The 23101-nt window shown below is 35.3% G+C and overlaps 1 protein-coding gene across 1 annotated transcript in view; it reads left to right on the top strand.

The window, feature by feature from the left end:
- The window catches only part of LOC149802467 (uncharacterized), a 512180-nt gene that overhangs the window by 142157 nt on the left and 346922 nt on the right, over window positions 1-23101 (top strand). The window contains exons 35-39 of the mRNA XM_089951513.1: window positions 766-903; window positions 5116-5307; window positions 14784-14921; window positions 15627-15812; window positions 21974-22108. Of these exons, the coding sequence (XP_089807639.1) occupies window positions 766-903; window positions 5116-5307; window positions 14784-14921; window positions 15627-15812; window positions 21974-22108 (789 nt within the window). The remainder of the gene's footprint in view (window positions 1-765; window positions 904-5115; window positions 5308-14783; window positions 14922-15626; window positions 15813-21973; window positions 22109-23101) is intronic.

The raw sequence follows: 23101 nt of genomic DNA, 5'->3' as shown, positions 1-23101 counted from the left end.
TAAATTCCTATAGTAGATGCAGTACTATGTCTTGTATCGAGATTGAAAGGGGGGGATATGATTTAGAATAACGAAGCTGAATAATGCTTAGTGATTTTCAAAAATTCAAAAAGCAAGTCTAAATTTAGTCTGAAAAAATCATTCCTCATTAGTTTGGTTAAAACTAATTTGATGACATAAAAACCAATAAAATATACATATAACTTCCACTGAAATAATCAAGAATGACAAAGATACTCACCAGAATTTTGATGATCCTGGCTGGGTACGCTTTCCTCCTGATTTTTCTCTCACCAAATAATTTCCTTCATATTCTTCATAACCTCTTCTTGGCACTTCTATTGACTTAAAAAAAAATAATATTGAAAATATTCTCATCTGTCCATTTCACGGGAGTCCATGTTCAAGATTTTTGCTTATTGTAGAACCGTTTGTGTGCTATTTTATTTGTGGGGAAAAGGAGGCTCTGCTTCTCATGCATATATTAAGCATATATATAAGTATGACTGTATATTTAGTTGAGTTGTTGTATTTGTGTTGTGAATGTGTTGTGTAATTATTTGTGTTGTGAATGTGTTGTGTAATTATTTGTGTTGTGAATGTGTTGTGTAATTATTTGTGTTGTGAATGTGTTGTGTAATTATTTGTGTTGTGAATGTGTTGTGTAACTGTTTGTGTTGTGAAAGTGTTGTGTAATTATTTGTATTGTGAATGTGTTGTGTAATTATTTGTGTTTTTAATGTGTTGTGTAATTATTTCTTTCAGGCTCCCAATAATATTGTCAGGTATGAGGTAACAGGCACGGGCTCGGCTCCCACCTACCTGGGAGTGTTTGAGACAGATGGAGTCATCTATGTGAAAAAATCTCTCATGACAGACATCACTGATCAAACTCAGTACAGGGTAAGTCAAATTATTAAACTCAGTACTTGGTAAGTCAGATTGGTATATTCAGTTCAGGGTTAGTCAAATTGGTAAACTCAGTACAGGGTAAGTCACATTGGTTAACTCAGTACAGGGTTAGTCAAATTGGCATACTCAGTACAGGGAAAGTCAAATTGGTAAACTCAGTACAGGGTAAGTTAGATAGATATACTCAGTACAGGGTAAGTCAAATTGGTAAACTCACTACAGGGTAAGTCAAATTGGTAAACTCATTACAGGGTAAGTCAAATTAGTATACTTAGTAAAGAGTAAGTCAAACTGGTATACACTTTGTTCCTGATAACTGCAGGAAAAATTCAAAGCTCCATATAGAAGACAGAAAATTTCATAGTAAATGTTAGTATGTTCAAGAAAATTAGTGTGGGTGTATGTTTTGGGGATATTTAACTTAGCTTTAACAATTTGAGTAATACTGCAATGATGTCTGCAGTGTGGCAGTTTATAGTGATGTCATGCACTGAAGCATCATGCTGCATCATGTCCCACCCAGTCACTTTATCCTGACTCCAGAGAGACCAGTCGTAAGACTAAAATCTTAATACTGAGTGCTAAGTGAGGCAGCTGTTAGTGCCATTTTTGTAAGTCTTTGGTATGACTCAGCCAGGGTTTGAACCTGTGATATCCCACATCAGAGGCAGATGCTCTACCCACTTATGCCACTGGAGCAGTCAGTCTGTTATTAAAAAAAGTTCATATCAATTTGTGAGTTAATGGTATTTTGTTATTTTTGACATAATTACTTAAAAGTTTGTTCTTTTGGCCATAAACCATGTAAGCTGTGGTACAGCCCATACTGTGGTACACCACAAGCTGTGATACAGCCCAGGCTGTGGTACAGCTCAGTGTAAGTCATGGATCATGCTTGCTATTTTAAACTTCTTCTCCAAACCAATTATACACAAAACATCCGGATATGAAGGTCTTGCAAATTTGCACAAATGATGCCAATCTGATGTTAAATTTTGCTACTGTTACTAAAAATATGAAAATCCTTTAAACATTTTCTCTATAAATGTGCAATAGAATTTAATCAAGTTTGACAGGGAGCAATGTTGCAGGAAGACCTTTTAAGTTTGACAGGGAACATTGTTACAGGATGACCTTTCAAGTTTGACAGGGAGCATTGTTACAGGATGACCTTTCAAGGTTGACAGGGAGCATTGTTACAGGAGGACATTTCAAGTTTGACAGGGAGCATTGTTACAGAAAGACATTTCAAGTTCAACAGGGAGCATTGTTACTGGAAGACCTTTCAAGTTAGACAGGGAGCAATGTTAAAGGATGACCTTTCAAGTTTGACAGGAAGCATTGTTACAGGAAGACATTTAAAGTTCAGCAGGGAGCATTGTTACTGGAAGACATTTCAAGTTCAACAGGGAGCATTGTTACAGGATGACCTTTCAAGTTAGACAGGGAGCATTGTTACAGGATGACCTTTCAAGTTTGACAGGAAGCATTGTTACAGGAAGACATTTCAAGTTTGACAGGGAGCATTGTTACTGGAAGACATTTCAAGTTAGACAGGGAGCATTGTTACTGGAAGATTGAATGGCATGATGACCTTTCAAATTTGTAAAATGATATCAGTCTGCTGCCAAAAATGGCCATCCTTAATAAAAAAACAAAATGCCTTTAAATAACTTTTTCTGAAAAATCACTGACCAGAATTTGACCAGATTTGACAGAATTTTATCAGATCTGATAGGATTTGACTAGATCTGACAGAATATGACTAGATCTGACAGAATTTGACCAAATCTGACAGAATTTGACCAGATCTGACAGAATTTGACCAGATATAACAGAAATCATTCTGGCATAGAGGGATTTTGCAAACTATGCTGACCAATATTAACTAAAATAACAAAAACTTTAAATGACTTCTACTCCAAAACTGCTTAATTCAAATCTGACAAAACTTGTTGAAAAGCATCTAACATGAAGACCTTTCATGTCTGTACAGGCAATGCTATTTTGGCACAATTATTAATATAGTTAAACATTTAAACAACATAATTTGGCCACATTTAATAGAAAGCATTCTGAATTGAGGGTTTTCAGTTTGGTACAACTTATTTCTATCCATCTTAAAATATGTCCACTATTACTAAAGTTTTTGAATAAATTCCTCCTTTGGGGGCCCCAGTTAGCCGAGTGGTCCAAAGTGCTCACCTTTACCGATCATTGCCATCTCATCTCTGTCTGCATGGTTCAAGTTTTCGGCTTGGCCAGTGTGCGTGTCAGAAACCTTGCTAGTAGCTTCCCATAGGTTAGTGGTTCTAAATGGAGTATTCCTGGGGTCTTCCTCCACCTGTTATACAATGTATAGCCTATCATGTTCAGAAACATGGTGTTAACCCACAACATCAATAGCTTCCTCATTTAAATCACTTAGTAGAATTTAAGTCATATTTGACACGATAGTATCCTGTCATGAAGGCCTTCTATTGTTATATTTATCTATATCATGTGCCTTCTATTATGTGTATCTATATCATGTGCTTTCTATTGTTATGTTTATCAATATCATGTGCCTTCTATTGTTATATTTATCTATATCATGTGCCTTCTATTGTTATGTTTATCAATATCATGTGCCTTCTATTGTTATATTTATCTATATCATGTGCCTTCTATTATGTTTATCTATATCATGTGCCTTCTAATGTTATGTTTATCAATATAATGTGCCTTTTATTGTTATGTTTATCTATATCATGTGCCTTCTGTTGTTATGTTTATCTATATAATGTGCCTTCTATTATGTTTATCTATATAATGTGCCTTTTATTGTTATGTTTATCAATATCATGTGCCTTTTATTGTTATGTTTATCTATATCATGTGCCTTTTATTGTTATGTTTATCTATATAATGTGCCTTCTATTATGTTTATCTATATCATGCACCTTCTATAGTTATGTTTATCAATATCATGTGCCTTCTATTATGTTTATCTATATCATGTGCCTTCTATTATGTTTATCAATATCATGTGCCTTCTATTATGTTTATCAATATCATGTGCCTTCTATTGTTATGTTTATCAATATCATGTGCTTCCTTTTTGTTTGTGGTTGAGTTGTAGAAAGATTTTACATACATGACTTTTGTCATGATTGTAAGTCTTAAACAAGATGCTTTGTAAAATTTGAGTTCAGGGCCTAACCTTGTTTAAATGTGAGCAGAATTGTCCATGAAAATGATAAATAATTAATTCATATCTTAAGATATGTCTCTGGAATCCATTTGTTTTCAGAATTTATAAAACAATTTAGGTATAGTTATTCTTGAAAAATTATTTATTTAATTCATTCATTGGAATTACTAGTGCTCATTGACTGGGATAAAACATTATTTTGTGATTTGTTTGAATTCTTTCAAAGACATTCAGGATAGCATGATTGGTATATCACCACAATCAAGACTAGTGCTGTATTATGAAATACAAAATTTGTTGCAATTAATTCAGAACATTCTGTATTCTCGGACATGTGTTAGAATTTTTAGAATTGTAAAATTTATTTCACAATACTATAAGTGTCTTTTGAGTTTTTACTTTTGTGTTTCAGGGAAATAAAATATGTGTAGACGTTTATTTTTAAATTGTTAGTTTTACTTCCTCTGTTACATATTTTAAGACCTAGAGTTAGAACACTACAAATTTTGCTAATCTACCTTCATATGTGGCCACCATTGCTAAAAATGTAAAATTTGTAAATGATTTCTCAAAAACCTCTCATTAAAAATTGACAAAACTTGATAGCATTAGGCCATGAAGACCTTTCAACAACTGATCTCTCTTCAAAAATAACCACTGTTACTAAAAGCAAAAAATTACAGCACTAATGATGCTGAGTATCCATTTACAAAAATTGTAAAATCTTTACAGGTTGATACTAACCCACATGTCAACTGCCATATGCATTCTGGGTAAATATCAGCTAGGAATGTGCTGTCAGGCACACTTTGGTCTCTTGGTATTATGATAATGGAAAATGAATTGTTGCTTGAAGACAGCATAATTGTCTCATTGGTAGAAATTCACTGTTGTTAATGTTATAAATTTGAAGGACTATGATTACAAAGGATGTAAATGCAATGTTAGATCTATTTATTTTAGCATCATGAGTACAATATTATTCTGCAGTTGTTTCCTATTTATTACAGCTGACAGTACGGGCGTATGATTTAGGAACTCCACAATTGTACAGTCTGCAGGATGCTATTGTAAATATTACAGTGATCCGTAACCTGAATTGTCCTGTCTTCAACAACCTACCAGCCAACATCACCATTTTGCAGTTTCTCAATTCAGGAACTAACATCTTCAATGTCTCTGCTACCGACAATGACCCCTCTGTAAGTAATAAAATATTGACATTGTTCTCAGCTGGCAAGCAGTAAATTTTAACATTTAGGATTTTTCAGGTTGCCATTTTTTTATTTTATGCTTGAAGATGTTTAATTTTTGATTATCATTCAAGTTATATGACTTTCTGTTTCAAAATGTATTTGAAAACACTGTTTGAAGATGGTCTATTTCAGAAAACCTAAATTTTAGTACTGTACAAACTTTCTGCACACTTTTCCATTGTGGATGTATATAAACCATTTGGTTCCATTGTGCAAAACCTTTGTTGAAATATATACATTATTTTTAGTAAAAACTTGTGTTGAGAAATTTGCTGTATACATATATTTGATTGTGAATTGATTCCATCTGCACCTGCAAAGACCCATATCTATCATCGTTTAATGCTCTAGCAGATCTTGGTCTATTCAGTTTATTATAAGTAATAAGTAGAACAAACAACATAGACCCTGATCTGCTAGCACATTATGTGTTTGCTAGTTGGACTTGACCTATTGGTAAAGTATAAATAGCTATTGTATTGGTGGCAAGATGACCACTTGACCAATGTACATTACGATAATAGTCAAGATGTATCTATAACTGCATGAAAAATAATCATTAAAATTATAGTCATACATAATTACAGCTTGCACATAGCTCACAAAAGTAATATGAAACACTTATTCACAAGGCAGGTGTTGTAACAATCACTTTTCCATAAGTGTCAGTATTATTTGCACGGCAGGTGTTGTAACAATCACTTTTCCACTGGTGTCAGCATTATTTGCAAGGCAGGTGTTGTAACAATCACTTTTCCACTGGTGTCAGCATTATTTACAAGGCAGGTGCTGTAACAATCACTTTGATTGACTCAAAATATACACTCTGTCCTATATGTATTGATTGACTCAACATATACACTCTGTAGTTTATGTATTGATTGACTCAATATATACTCTGTCCCATATGTATTTACTCAATATATACACTCTGTCCCAGAAGTATTGATTGACTCAATATACTGTATTTACCATATATATTGGGATACAAAAAAATTTTAAAAAATCCTGTACCAGAATTTATGGTGAAAGTTTTATTCACCTCGGTCATATGTCCCAAGAAATAAGAAACAAAATAAAATTGTGTTGAATTTCACCCCCTCTCCCTTTTCCAAAAATATAAATAAAGAAAATGCTTGCTTAGTAATAAAATGAAGGAAAATAACCTTGTATTGTTATCATTTATTCCTTTCTTTTCATCATGAGCATAGACTAAAATATATCCATCAACTCCATATATGTAGCTTAGGCATCCATACTGTAGTGTATGTCACTTGTCTGATTGTAGCTTAGGCATCCATGCTGTAGTGTATGTCACTTGTCTGATTGTAGCTTAGGCATCCATGCTGTAGTAAATAATAATAAAAAAATAATAATGACCTTATTTAAAGAGGGTAACACAATTAGCTAAAAACTAATCTACCTTGAGGCCCTCATACAAAGGAATTTATTTATTTAAGCTGCATCTCTGAAGCCACTGAATATATTGGGTTTGGGAGAAGGAAATAGAGTGGGCATTTCTAATCTCAGCTGGAATACTATTCCAGAGCAGAGTTCCAGAGTATTGGAAACTTTTTTTAAATAACTCCTTATTTGGTTTGGGAATTTTATACTGTTTGGTAGACATGGATCGCAGGTGGGGAGTATTACCAGGTAGCCTATACTGGAATAGTGATTGTAAATATTCAGGAGCACTATTCTGAGATATCCTGTACATTAATTTGGCTTTTCTCAAACAGATTCGGTCTTTAATAGGTAATATTTTTAACCTACCAGCTAAACTTTCCTTGCTTTCTTTCTGGATTGATATTAGCCCAAATGCTCTTTTTTGAAGATGTGCCAGCTTTGCTATGTTTTTATCATTTGAATTACCCCATACTGTACTACAGTAGTCCAAATAGGGTTGTATGTAACTGTTATAAAATAGTTTCCTGTGCCTTTCAGGGAGAAAATGTCTTATCCTACTGAGAAGCCATAAACTTGAATTGACTTTTTTACTGGTATGTTTGATATGTTCAGTCCATGATAGGTTATTATCTACCAGAACACCAAGTAGCCTATCATGACAGACTATTTGCAGATTTGTATCCTTCCATGTCAGACATAGTTCATCACTATCAAGATTTGTCCTTCTTTGCCGTGTTGAGATAAGTAATATTTTAGTTTTACCAGTATTTACCACCATGCCATTACATGTGCACCAGTTTTCCAGTTTGTTTAGTGCATTCTGTAAAGAAATTTCGAGCTCATGCTTTGTGTTTTGGATGTCTGACAATGTTGTGTCATCTGCATAGAGATCTGTAGATGATATTGAGTCTCTTAGTAAAAGTGGTAGGTCATTAATAAATAAAATGAATAGTAGTGGACCTAGAATTGAGCCTTGTGGTACTCCATATCTAATTGTTTCAGGTTCAGACGGAACATTATTTATGTAAACATGTTGTGTTCTCTCATTTAAGTACGAAGTAAACCATCTAATTGTTCTTTCATCACACTGGTAGATTTTCAGTTTCTTCAAAAGGATTTCATGATCCACCATGTGAAAAGCTTTCCTGAAATCTACAAATACAGTTCCTATTATTCTACCTTGGTCAAGTGCTTGAAGCCATTTATCAGTTAGGGAGATCAAGGCAGTCTCACAGGAATGGTTCTGTCTAAAGCCCGATTGATTAGGGTGTAACAGCAAGTGTTTGGTTAAATATGACATGAATGAGTCATGGACATGTTTTTCAATCAATTTTGACAAGTTTGGTAGTATTGAAATTGGTCGGTAGTTATCAGCATCATCCTTAGAACCAGATTTGTGAATAGGAGTTACTTTTGCAGTTTTCCATATTTTGGGGACAGATGAGGTTGCAATACTTAAATTAATTATGAATGTTATGCTATCTACAATAGCAAAGGCAGAAGATTTAATGAGTCGTGGACCAATCTGATCAAGTCCTGTAGCTTTCTTGGTATCAAGTTCACTGAGACATTTTTTAACAAAGTTTTTTGACACTGGTGGGATAGAGATACATACCTCCTTTGAGATTTTACTGCTGCAGAACTTTTTCAGTTCATTAAAGTTGTTTTCTATCACTGGCTCTTTTAACTTTGTGGTAATGTTGATGAAAAAATCATTGAAAACATTTGCAATGTCAGTTTCATCAGTGACTATGGTGTCATTTACCAGAAGTGAGTGAATTTTATTTGTCTGTTTTTTGTGCGTTCCTCCAGTGAGTTCATTGAAGACTTTCCAAATGGAGTTTGTGTTGCTCTTTTTGTTTTCAAGTAATGATTGATAATAAGTTTTTTTAGCTTTTTTGATCATACTTGTTATTTTATTTCTCCATACTTTATATTGTGCATGGTTTTCCATAGCCTTGAATTTGTCTCGTGTTTTCATAGCATCTAGGATTTCAGTAGTAAGCCAATTAGGTTGAAAATCAGTCTTTACTCGATGTACTTTCAGTGGTGCATGCTTAGATACTACATCCATAAATAAGTCAGTCCACACCCTCATGGCTTCATCTATGTCATCCAAATTTTGGATCATACTCCATGGAACTTTATATAGGTCATTGAGAAATTGTTCTTCATTAAAAGTTTTGAACGATCTGTAAGTGATCGTTTTATGTGTATTTTTCTTATTTTTCTTGCATTTAACCTTTCTTGTCAAAAAAGTAGGATAGTGGTCACTAAGACCAACATTTGGTACATTAACACAAGCCACATTGTCTGGTAGGTTAGTATAAATGTGATCAATAAGAGTGCTTGATTTTTCTGTTACCCTTGTAGGCTCATTTACCAGCTGGTCTAGGCCTAATGATTCAATAAATTCCATCCAGTTGTTCCTTATTTGAGTATTGAGAAGGTCCTTATTTATATCTCCGAGTATATATGTTTCTTTCTCCTGTGCTAGAACACTTTCTATTTGTTTCAAAAAGTTATCATTCCAAAATGCTTTGGAGGAAGGTGGTCTATAAATGAAACCAGCTAGGAAAGATTTTGCATTATTTTGAAAAATTTCCACCCAGATACTCTCAATTTCATGTGACTCCAAGTCAAGTCGTCTTTTTACATTTACATCTTCCCTAATGTATACAACAAGACCCCCCCCTGCTGTCTCTCTGTCCCTACGAAATGGTTTATTATAGCCTTGACAGTGAAATAGATCATCATTGTGGTTAGCATTTAATTTGGTTTCAGTGAGTCCTAAAACATGTATATTATTTTCCATGGAAGACAACATTAACTTAATCTGGTCTATCTTTCCCACTATACCTTGTACATTTAAGTGACCTATGTTAAAACCTTTTGTATTTAGTTTCATATCAATTACATGTATGTCATCATGCAATGGGGTACTCACTGAGATTGTCTCCATACTGCTTTTATCATTCTGACATCCTATTTCTATATTTAAATGTTCATATATATTAGCATCTTCAAAGTCACATACAAACCCTGAAAATCCATTTACATTTGTATCTACAATAGTGTCCATTGAATAGTTAGAGTCAAGAGTCCCACTGGGTACATTTAGTTTTTTTGTAAATGAAGCGTTGGCATTCTCCTCTTTGCCAGCTTCCTAATATGTATACATTGATGGACAAAGTCTTTGTTTGTGTCCATATTTATGGCACCTAAAACACTCGATCTGTTTGCCATGATGGCATACCTGTGTCAAGTGCCCAGTTTCTCCACAGTTAAGACAACACTCTTCATTAAAGTGCTTGAAAATAGGGGCATACATGTTAATATTTCTCAGTAGCTGAGAGGTTCCTTTTCTGCTTAGATGAATTTTGTCTCTGTGGTAGAGACTAAGGTTGACATCCTGATTCTGAATGAAGAAAGATTTGTATTGTGGAATGTACTGTAGGTTGAAATCTTCACATAAGTCAATTATCAGATCATTTATTTCTTTGGCCTTGGTGTCCACACGAGGAGGTAGTCCCGATATCATTAATTTACATGTATTTGGGCTGCAATATCTAGCAGCATACAATAAACTTTCAAAATCTGTTTTGAGTTGATTTAGTGACCTTCCCTCACAGGCATCATTTCCACCTACTAAAATAATAATTTGTTTGTATTTGGTTAGGTCACTGTTCATTATTCTGTCAGTGATGTTGTTGATTTTTGCACCTCTTAAAGTCTGTACATCTGTTTTAAAAAGTCTCCTTGGTATTATACTTTTCAAAATTGAGGAGCCAATTATTAGAGTCCTATCTTTTCTGGCTTGTGATGTCGTGTGTTGGACTCTGGATTGTATTTCAGACACATATCTTGGAGGAAAGGGTGCTGAAATTGGTGTTTCAGTTGTGTGAACTACTGTTGTTGATTCTGACACATTTGTCTGAGCACTGGGAAATGCAGTTGTTGGTGAAGGTAACAGACTTGTTTGAACTGCGGGCCATGGATGTACACTTATTGCTGTTGCAGGTGTGTCACATGACTGAGAGGGGGATACTGTTGTCTGCAATGCAGGATTACTTTGGGCATCAGTTTTTATTTGCATGGTCATTTTACATTTTCTTTTGGCTGGTACTGGGATTGTCTGTGTCTGAGCATCTGATACTGTTGATATTTGGGAGTCTGTCTGAATTGCTATTTCACATGAGGTTACTTGCTCATTAACCCTTCCCTGTGCTGATTTAATAGCATGTAACTGTAGTGTATGTCACTTGTCTGATTGTAGCTTAGGCATCCATGCTGTAGTGTATGTCACTTGTCTGATTGTAGCTTAGGCATCCATGCTGTAGTGTATGTCACTTGTCTGATTGTAGCTTAGACATCCATGCTGTAGTGTATGTCACTTGTCTGTAGCTTAGGCATCAATGCCGTAGTGTGTGTCACTTGTCTGATAACACATGGCGCATTGTTCATTGATGTGAACATTGAGAAACAAATCATGTTTGGTTATACTCAAAGGTTTGAATATGTTATCCAACTGAAAACTGGATCTGACAAAATCACAAACGAGAGGGAACCAATCATCCAATTGCTTGAACACAACTGCTTTTCACGCATGAGATGGTGTTAGGTGCCAAATTTCCAAGACTGAATTATATTGCAGGTCAACTATATGACAGTATCTCGTGCAAATAAAAATCATTATTTGAAAATACATTCACTTGAGTGCAAATGACAATCTTTTCACTAGCATGTTTACAGCAAGTATTATTAAAACAAGTTATTGCTGTGTGTACTATTTACCCCAAAACACCAGTGCCCATTTGATTTAATTATAACTTTTGATGCCAAGCAAATAGAAGCCCAGGTGGTGAATAAATACAACTGCAATGAGGAGTAAACTCATTGTTTGAACTTACCAACAGGACATCAAAGACAAAGAGACTGCTCCAGAGGCCTAGTGGTTAGAGTGTCCACCTCGGATGTGGGAGGTCGTGGGTTCAAACCCGGGCCAAGTCATACCAAAGACTTACATAAATGATACTAACAGCTGCCTTGCTTGGCACTCAGCATTAAGAGATTAGTGTTAGGACTTGTTGGCCTGGTGTCATTATATTGCGACTGGGTGGAACATCATGCTACATGTCTGTGGCATGATGCCCCAGTGCTAGACATTACTATAAACTGCCACACTGCAGACATCATAGCAATATGACTGAAAAATTGTTAAAGCTATGTTAAAAATCCAAATCACATCACATCAAAGACAAAAGAATATTACTTTATTATAAAGCAAGCCAACCTCAGATGGCAACTTTGAGTACTTTTAAGCCAACATTTTTAAAAAAATGATAATAAAAGGATTATTTTATTACAAAGCAAGCCAACCTCAGATGGCAACTTTGAGTACTTTATATTTTAAGAGAGACCCATTCTGTTAATCAGATTGGCTTATTACAACTCTGGAAGCCATACTTATGATCTGATAGTGATCAAACTTGAAATAAAGTCTTATATCAAAGGATCTTATTGATTTATATCTTGCATGATTTCAGCTGGTCTTTTTGCCATTCAGAGGGTCATATGTCCAATCTTGCATGATTTCAGCTAGTCTTTTTGCCATTCAGAGGGTTGTATTTCCAATCTTGCATGATTTCAGCTGGTCTTTTTGCCATTCAAAGGGTCATATTTCCAATCTTACTTCTTCCAAATTTGAAATAAATGCTGATATTCTTAATATGTGAGCAGATTTTATTCCTGAGTAGACTGTATAACTCTGTAGACTGCATTCCTGAGTATGCATATTAAATGACAATACACTGGATTTGCTGAAATTTTTTTTTTTACCACTGTGGACTATTTTTCATATTTTTTTTATGAAACTTTGGCAGCAGGCTGATATCATCAGGACATTGGTTAGATTTGATTATTCACATGATCTCTAATTATTTGTTAGATAATCTTGTATCTGATATGCTGAACTAGTTACCTCTCTGTAGATCAAACTTTTATTGGATTTTTCCAGTTTGGTAAGTAAACGTATATTATCATGGACTTGGGCAGGTTTTATAATAAGTGAGATCTACAGATATTGATGAGATAATTTGCATCTGATTGGTACAGTATGAGACTACATTTTCTCATCCAAGCTCAGTGTGACATGGCAAGTAGGTTATTGACTAGATTTTTCATCCAAGTTCACTGTAACATGGCAAGTAGGTTATTGACTAGATTTCTCATCCAACTTCAGTGTAGCATGGCAAGTAGGCTATTGACTAGATTTCTCATCCAACTTCAGTGTAGCATGGCAAGTAGGTTATTGACTAGATTTCTCATCCAACTTCAGTGTAGCATGGCAAGTAGGCTATTGACTAGATTTCTCATCCAACTTCAGTGTAGCATGGCAAGTAGGTTATTGACTAGATTTCTCATCCAACTTCAGTGTAACATGGCAAGTAGGTTATTGACTAGATTTCTCATCCAACTTCAGTGTAGCATGGCAAGTAGGCTATTGACTAGATTTCTCATCCAACTTCAGTGTAGCATGGCAAGTAGGTTATTGACTAGATTTCTCATCCAACTTCAGTGTAACATGGCAAGTAGGTTATTGACTAGATTTCTCATCCAACTTCAGTGTAACATGGCAAGTAGGTTATTGACTAGATTTCTCATCCAACTTCAGTGTAACATGGCAAGTAGGTTATTAACTAGATTTCTCATCCAAGTTCAGTGAAACATGGCAAGTAGGTTATTGACTAGATTTCTCATCCAACTTCAGTGTAACATGGCAAGTAGGTTATTGACTAGATTTCTCATCCAACTTCAGTGTAACATGGCAAGTAGGTTATTGACTAGATTTCTCATCCAAGTTCAGTGAAACATGGCAAGTAGGTTATTGACTAGATTTCTCATCCAAGTTCAGTGAAACATGGCAAGTAGGTTATTGACTAGATTTCTCATCCAACTTCAGTGTAACATGGCAAGTAGGTTATTGACTAGATTTCTCATCCAACTTCAGTGTAACATGGCAAGTAGGTTATTGACTAGATTTCTCATCCAACTTCAGTGTAACATGGCAAGTAGGTTATTGACTAGATTTCTCATCCAACTTCAGTGTAGCATGGCAAGTAGGCTATTGACTAGATTTCTCATCCAACTTCAGTGTAGCATGGCAAGTAGGTTATTGACTAGATTTCTCATCCAACTTCAGTGTAACATGGCAAGTAGGTTATTGACTAGATTTCTCATCCAACTTCAGTGTAGCATGGCAAGTAGGCTATTGACTAGATTTCTCATCCAAGTTCAGTGAAACATGGCAAGTAGGTTATTGACTAGATTTCTCATCCAACTTCAGTGTAACATGGCAAGTAGGTTATTGACTAGATTTCTCATCCAACTTCAGTGTAACATGGCAAGTAGGTTATTGACTAGATTTCTCATCCAACTTCAGTGTAACATGGCAAGTAGGTTATTGACTAGATTTCTCATCCAACTTCAGTGTAGCATGGCAAGTAGGCTATTGACTAGATTTCTCATCCAACTTCAGTGTAGCATGGCAAGTAGGTTATTGACTAGATTTCTCATCCAACTTCAGTGTAACATGGCAAGTAGGTTATTGACTAGATTTCTCATCCAACTTCAGTGTAACATGGCAAGTAGGTTATTGACTAGATTTCTCATCCAACTTCAGTGTAACATGGCAAGTAGGTTATTAACTAGATTTCTCATCCAAGTTCAGTGAAACATGGCAAGTAGGTTATTGACTAGATTTCTCATCCAAGTTCAGTGAAACATGGCAAGTAGGTTATTGACTAAATTTCTCATCCAACTTCAGTGTAACATGGCAAGTAGGTTATTGACTAGATTTCTCATCCAACTTCAGTGTAGCATGGCAAGTAGCTAGGATAAATTCAGGTATGAAGGATGTCATTATATTTATTTAATGGATCTCAGGCACTTCATTATAAATGTCTTTTTCTGTAATTTCTGTACATTGTTGCAATCAATAAATCCTTTCATTGTAGGGTAAGTTCAGTACCATACAGTACAGCATTGTTGGAGATGGTGTTGCTACCACCATGTTCAGCATCGATCCAACGAGAGGATTCATTCTGATTGCTAGCAACAACAATCTTCGATCAGACAGTGCTTTTGCATATACTGTAAGTATTTTTTTTATTTTCTTGAAATTTTTGTCATTCTCTTTAATGAACAATTTTAATTTCATATTTCTTAATTACCATAGTTAACCATCACACCCTCCAATTTTTTTAATTTAATATTATCCTAATTATTTAAAATTTTAAATAGTTAAAATAGTTTCCAGACATCAAACAATTTGATATAAAGGAGGACAAAAAGTAAAAAGTTCAAGTTGGGATGTAAAGTAATGAAATTTTTTACATGTATTCAAAAACTGGTGATTGAGTAGTGCAACCATTTGGCTTTTTGAAACCATTTTGTTTACACTAATTAATCATCAGGTAAATTAGCTGATGGTGTTGTCAATAGGCAGCAGCAAAAACAGCCAACAGCCAACCCACTCCACAGCTCAGGATCAAAGGCAATAATAAAGAAAACACAGCCTTTCAAATTTAGACAGTTGGTGAAACTAATTAATGAATCATGTTTTTATCTGTCAAATCAGTGGTTGTCAGTTTCAAATAGATTACTTAACAAGATGGATTTAAATATAGATAACATTTAGATTTATAAATATAGATAGCTGTCAGTAAATGGGTAATAGATAGATCAATTTACTTTCAAGATTGCCTCACAACATTGAAGTCAAACTATTAATAACATTTGTTATTATTACAAAGCTTTGATTTAAAGAAAGATTATTTCTTCTTTTCATCTCTTTTCAGTTGAGAGTGCGTGCGTCAGACTCTGGTTTCATCCCCTGTTTGCAAGATGCAGTGCTTACTATTAATGTCCAGAGAAATGAATTTGCACCACAGTGGTTACAAGACAACTTTATTACCACCATCTTTGAGACCCACAATGTCCAAGTGCCAGTCTACACTCTGACAGCCACAGATTCAGATACAAAAGTAAGGTCACATGATCATACCATTTTGGCAGATTTGGAGCACTCAGTTTTGTGACATCTGAGCCATACTGAAACTTTGCTACTGAAAATGGGGCTTGAATATGGGTGTTTTGTTATATATGGTTATTAGTGTGAGTGTGTGTAAGAAGTTTTGGTTTGCTGAGGTTTATGCAGTTGTAAAGAAACAAAGTCTCAACTTGAGTACTTGTGTGTGTGTGAGAGAGAGAGAGAGAGAGAGAGTATCAGTGTCTGTGTATGTAAAAATGCACAAAATTAGCAGTGCTGTTACTTCTATATTTGAACAATATGCATTCCTACTGAAAATCATTTCCTGTCACATGAATAAATACAGTTTCACCACTGAGAAATATAGTCCTAGTCAAAGAAAACATCTGAGAAATGAGATACAGTACTTTTATAACTTTACAACAAGTCCACTGCAATTATGAATGATACTCCACCGTATTTAAATACTCCATAATATTCCCAGCCTGGCTTGAAGAAGGCATGGAGAGTTGTCTGTTGTTTCTTACATCATCCTTTAACTAATGTGGCATGTGACCATTTGTTATGATGTAGCCAAATAACTGTCATCCTTTTCAATCACAAAGTTCTTCGTCAGTCTCTTTACAAGATTGAGAATTTTGCAGTATATCATATCACTGCCCGGTGGCTCAGAACATAACATTATCATCATCATATTCATCTCTTCCATCACCAGCTTTTTTGCTTTCACAAAATAGCTACTCAAGCTCACACTCTCAGTCAGTGGAGTCAATCAGGCAAAGGGAATATTATCCCTGTTTCCATGACATTATCAATCAGGCCAAGGGAATATTATCCCTGTTGCTATGACATTATCAATCAGGCCAAGGGAATATTATCCCTGTTGCCATGACATTATCAATCAGGCCAAGGGAATATTATCCCTGTTGCCATGACATTATCAATCAGACCAAGGGAATATTATCCCTGTTGCCATGACATTATCAATCAGGCCAAGGGAATATTATCCCTGTTGCCATGACATTATCAATCAGGCCAAGGGAATATTATCCCTGTTGCCATGACATTATCAATCAGACCAAGGGAATATTATCCCTGTTGCCATGACATTATCAATCAGACCAAGGGAATATTATCCCTGTTGCTATGACATTATCAATTAGACCAAGGGAATATTATCCCTGTTGCCATGACATTATCAATCAGACCAAGGGAATATTATCCCTGTTGCTATGACATTATCAATCAGGCCAAGGGAATATTATCCCTGTTGCCATCCTCACTGACATTATCATTGTCAGCATTAATAGGGAAGCTTGCAACTTTAAAGCATTTCTAGTTTGTACCAAATGTTATTGTTAACCATGCTAGATTGTACCAAATGTCATCATTGACCATGCTAGATTGTACCAAATGTCATCATTGACCATGCTAGATTGTACCAAATGTCATCGTTGACCATGCTAGATTGTACCAAATGTCATTGTTGACCATGCTAGATTGTACCAAATGTCATCGTTGACCATGCTAGATTGTACCAAATGTCATCATTGACCATGCTTTTGAAATCCACAGGACAACAGAGTAACACTGTCTGCAGTAGGTGTTTCTGATATCTAGCTTTGAATATATGAATTATGCCTTGGTCGGAGGCTGAAAATGTAATGTCATGTTAGCTCGTAGGAATTTCAGAGTCATGTGAATCGGGTTTGTATGATCTAGTGATGTAGCATTTTCTTGTATGATCTAGTGATGTAGCATTTTCTTGTATGATCTAGTAATGTAGCATTTTCAGGCTGATTTGTATCTCCTGTTGACTCATCTTTACATTATTTATCCATTTAGTGATTCCACATGCCTGGTTAATTTAGTGAGTCCTCATGCCTGTTTAATTTAGTGAATCTGCATGCCTGGTTAATAAAGTCCTGATATTTGATATAGAAAACAAGCCAACCATGTTTCATTGATAATGAAGATAAATCAATGCATCAATCAAATCAGACAATCAGCAGATAAACATGGTCTTTCTCAAATGGCTTATCTATGAGCATGTAGTTATTAATACATGTAATTGGCCTTAAAAGTTGTCTCTTTTGTGCAGTGCAAATACTTCATACTAGCCTATTCTCAGCCCTAATCTTTGTTGGTGTGCATGTCAAAGTATTATTTAACCTTGTGTGCCCTTGAGACATTTTCTAGGTCTTTGTCTCACAGATCAGACCACTACAGTACCTGTTTTCTAGGTCATTGTCTCACAGATCAGACCACTACAGTACCTTTTAAATGTAATTCAGTGGTCTTAAATGTGTCAGGAATTTAAAATATATTAATTCAAATGCATGGATGAAAGTACTTTGTTGATAATTTTTATAGAGCTAAGTATTTTGACTTGTGAACAAGCAAACCATTTATGCCTTTATATGCATGGATACCAACTTAGCTGATACCTTTATCTGCCTGACAGTCAGCTTAGCTTATGCCCTTATCTCTCTGATGGCCAACTTAGCTGATGCCCTTATCTCTCTGATGGCCAACTAAGCTGATGCATTTTCTGCCTGATGGCCAACTTAGCTGATGCACTTTTCTCTCTGATGGTCAGCTTAGCTGATGCCCTTATCGCTCTTATGGCCAGCTTATCTGATGCATTTTTCTGCCTGACAGCCAGCTTAGCTTATGTCTTTATCTAACTGAAGACCAACTTAGGTGATGCCTTTATCTGCCTGATGGCCAACTTAGGCAATGCCTTATTTGCCTGAAAGCCAACTTAGGTGATGCCCTTATCTTTCTGATGGCCAACTTAGCTGATGCCTTTATCTATCTGAAGACCAACTTAGCTGATGCCTTTATATGTCTGATGGCCAACATAGTTGATGCCTTTATGTTCCTGATGGCCAACTTAGCTTATACCTTTAACTGAAGGTCAACTTAGCTGATGCCTTTATCTAACTGAAGGCCGACTTAGCTGATGCCTTTATCTGACTGATGGACAGCTAGCTGATGCCTTTATCTAACTGAAGGTCAACTTAGCTGATGCCTTTATATGTCTGATGGCCAACATAGTTGATGCCTTTATGTTCCTGATGGCCAACTTAGCTTATACCTTTAACTGAAGGTCAACTTATCTGATGCCTTTATCTAACTGAAGGCCGACTTAGCTGATGCCTTTTTCTGACTGATGGACAGCTAGCTGATGCCTTTATCTAACTGAAGGTCAACTTAGCTGATGCCTTTATATGTCTGATGGCCAACATAGTTGATGCCTTTATGTTCCTGATGGCCAACTTAGCTTATACCTTTAACTGAAGGTCAACTTAGCTGATGCCTTTATCTAACTGAAGGTCAACTTAGCTGATGCCTTTATCTAACTGAAGGCCGACTTAGCTGATGCCTTTATCTGACTGAAGGCCGACTTAGCTGATGCCTTTATCTGACTGATGGACAGCTAGCTGATGCCTTTTTCTAACTGAAGGCCAACTTGGCTTATGCATTAATATGACTGAAGGGCAACTTAGCCATTACCCTGCATACATAAGCTGACATACTAGAATCAACTGGTTTATTTTTGCTTCTTAGAAACCACTAGACCAGTTTTTGACATTTCATAGGAGTCATCCAGGTTTAAAACCACTTGACCAGTTTTGATGACATTTAACAGGAGTCATCCAGGTATAAAACCCTTTTGAAATTATACAAAAGATGTCAGTCATCCATCAAACCTCCATTACTAAAAATTGACAAACCTTTAAGCAACTTCTCAAAAACTACACAACAGAGTTATACGAGATTGTAAAGAAAAGGTTCTGATGTCAAAATTGTGTAAGTTCATGCAAATAATATAATTACACCAAAACACAACAACTTCAAATCAGTTTATCTACATGTGCTGAACAGAATTTGACTAAATTTGACAGAAAGCATACTGGCATATAATTCTTGAAAGTGTGTTCTCATGCAGAATATGGACATTGGAAATGGAAATAATCTCTTGGCAACTTTTTTCATTATCCACTTAGCAGAATTTGGCCACATTTGATAGAAAGCATCAGGGCATTACAGCCTTTTAAATTTTATAGAAACAGTGTCAGTCTGCCTTCAAACATATGTACACTTACTAAAAATAGATAAACTTTTTAACTACTTTTTAAAAGAAACTGTCCAATAAATTTGTTCAGAAGCTTTCTAGCATGAAGCCAGTTCAGTTTTGTACATCTGCACCATTTGCCTTCTAACATGGCTGCCATTGACCTGACAGAAAGCATCTGACTAACTCAGATTTCATGGTATTGCATTTTTCAGGAATGAGCAGCTTATGGTCCGCAAACTGGTCTGATATGGTTACAATTACATGAAATGGTGTGGCTTTAAAAATTGCTGGGCAGGACTAAGTCAGCCCAGTTGGGCTCACTTTGGCATCTTGTTCATATATATATTTGTGTTTTTTAAGGCCCCCAACGATATGTTCATATATATATTTGTGTTTTTTAAGGCCCCCAATGATATGTTCATATATATATTTGTGTTTTTTAAGGCCCCCAATGATATGTTCAGATACTACTTGGATATTTATATTATTATCACTCTATGGCTTTAAACAAAATAACAGAAAAGAGTGAAAACCAACAAGCTTGGTGAAATTCAACAAATAATTTATTTCCCTAGAGTACAAAGTGAAAATTTAAAAAGACCTTACAGTATTGTGAATCAAATATCAAATAGTCCTAAAACTTTATCATAAGTCCAAATATATAAAGTTCCATCTGAAGTCCAGTGTTATACCAAATAAGTTTCAATATTGAATGTGATGATGTGCCTGTAGTCTCAAACATGGTAATGGCCAATAGCCTCGAGTGTGATGATGTACTGAGTCTTTTTTTGATGTATCACAATAATGTAGTAAAATAATACCCTTTTCTGAATTAGCTAAAATTCCAAATTAATGTTTCTCTCCAATAATATCATTGATTAGCACTTTGTACCTCCAATGAATAATAATTTCAGTAAATAAATCCACCCAAATTAAAACTCTCCACAACAATAAGGTTGATTCTGCTTCAAGATATCAAGGCAAGAATGAGGAATTTTTCAAGTAAACAATGTTATTTAATAAAGTAAGACACAAAAATAGAACCAGGATGAGGGTCAAAAACCCATTTCTAGAATGTTCTAAGTTGTCAACAAGATAAGGTTTAGTATTAAATTATAATAAAGAACATGGTAAACATCAGGTACACCAGGGTTTTCCATGGGGGACATACATGGTAAACATCAGGTACACCAGGGTTTTCCATGGAGGAATTACCAATGTCATAGACTCAGATTAAGATTATCCTCCATTTATAATGATCCTAATAGTTAATCTGTTCTAACAGAGGAAAATTAGCTATGTATTATGTTGTTTACAAAATCAATGTCCCTAGTCAGGAACACAGTAAACTTAATTTTGGACTAAGATCAAATACAAAATACAATTATGCATGATATATAATCATGGAGAAACAGCAAACTAACATTAAAAATTAAATAGACATAAATATATATATTAACTATTAGGATCATATATTTTCAGGCCCCTAACAATGTGTTCAGATACTACATATATTTTGTGCTTTTCTCAGGCCCATAATAATGTGTTCAGATAATACCTTTATGTTTGTGCTTTTTCAGCCCCTGACAATGTGTTCAGATACTGCCTTTATTTTTGGGCTTTTTTCAGGCCCCTAACAATGTGTTCAGATACTACCTATATTTTTGTGCTTTTTCAGGCCCCTAACAATGTGCTCAGATCTCACCTTTATGTTTGTGCTTTTTCAGGCCCCTAACAATGTGTTCAGATACTGCCTTTATTTTGGGGCTTTTTCAGGCCCCTAACATTGTGTTCAGATACTGCCTTTATTTTTGGGCTTTTTTCAGGCCCCTAACAATGTGTTCAGATACTACCTATATTTTTGTGCTTTTTCAGGCCCCTAACAATGTGCTCAGATCTCACCTTTATGTTTGTGCTTTTTCAGGCCCCTAACATTGTGTTCAGATACTGCCTTTATTTTGGGGCTTTTTCAGGCACCTAACAATGTGCTCAGATACTACCTGTATTTTTGTTGGGTTTCAGACCCCTAACAATGTGCTCAGATCTCACCTTTATTTTTGTGCTTTTTTCAGGCCCCTAACAATGTGTTCAGATACTACTTGACGGGTGCTGCTGGCAATTACTTAAATCTGTTCTATGTCAGTGAAGTGTTGGGCGAAGTTTACCTGAGGGCTGGAATTGCAGGAGAGGCCCTGAACAGCTACCAGGTTAATAGCATTGGCAAATAGCTAGACATAGATATCACATTGTGGCTGTCTATGGATAGCCTAAAGTTGTTCATTAAATATTTGTTTAAAATTCATATAAAATAAAAAGGATGGCTGATAAGCATGACATAAAGATGTCTGTAATCTTTATTTTTTAAATTTACAGATACAATTAATACTTCATAATAAAAATGTTTTGCGAGTCTTTGTAACAAACATTAAGATTGGTTGTAATCTTATCATGTGAGGCAGTTATTGGTTCATAGCATCCATAAAACCATGATGGAACTACTTTATGTATTCATGCATCCTTCTACTTTTTGACAATATATGTAAACTGTGGTTTAAATATAGTACTTTTATTTATTTCTTGAGATAACACAGTTGAATTACAAACAACACACAGGACTGCTCCAGTGGCCTAGTGATTAGAGCATCCGCCTCAAAAGTGGAAGGTCATGGGTTCAAACCCCAGCTGAGTCATACTAAAAACTTACACAAATGGTACTAACAGCTGCCTCACTAGGCACTCAGCATTAAGATGTTAGTGTTAGGACTGGTTGGCCTGGTGTCAGGATAATGTGACTGGGTGGAACATCATGCTACATGTCTGTGGCATGATGCCCCAGTGCTAGACATCACTATAAACTGCCACACTGCAGACATCATAGTGATATGACTGAAAAATTGTTAAAGCTACATTAAAAAATCAAAACATGACATAACATAACAAAACACACAGATAAAGTACACACAACACAGTTGAATCACACACAGCTGAATTATATGTAACTGAATTACACTCAACACACAGTTGAAATACAGTTGAATTACACTCAACACACAGTTGAAATACAGTTGAATTACACACAACACATTTAAAATACAAACAGTTGAATCACACAGTTTAATCACACACAACACTTAGTTAAATTACACATACCATACAGTTGAATTACACACAACAAACAGTTGAATTACATACAGTTGAAT

The sequence above is a fragment of the Sinohyriopsis cumingii genome, chromosome 3 (assembly GCF_028554795.1).
Source record: "Sinohyriopsis cumingii isolate HCF-2022 chromosome 3, ASM2855479v2, whole genome shotgun sequence".
NCBI classification, from domain to species: Eukaryota; Metazoa; Mollusca; class Bivalvia; order Unionida; family Unionidae; genus Sinohyriopsis; species Sinohyriopsis cumingii.
The sequence above is the reverse complement of the archived record's forward strand: the minus strand, read 5'-3'. Positions and strand labels throughout refer to the sequence as shown.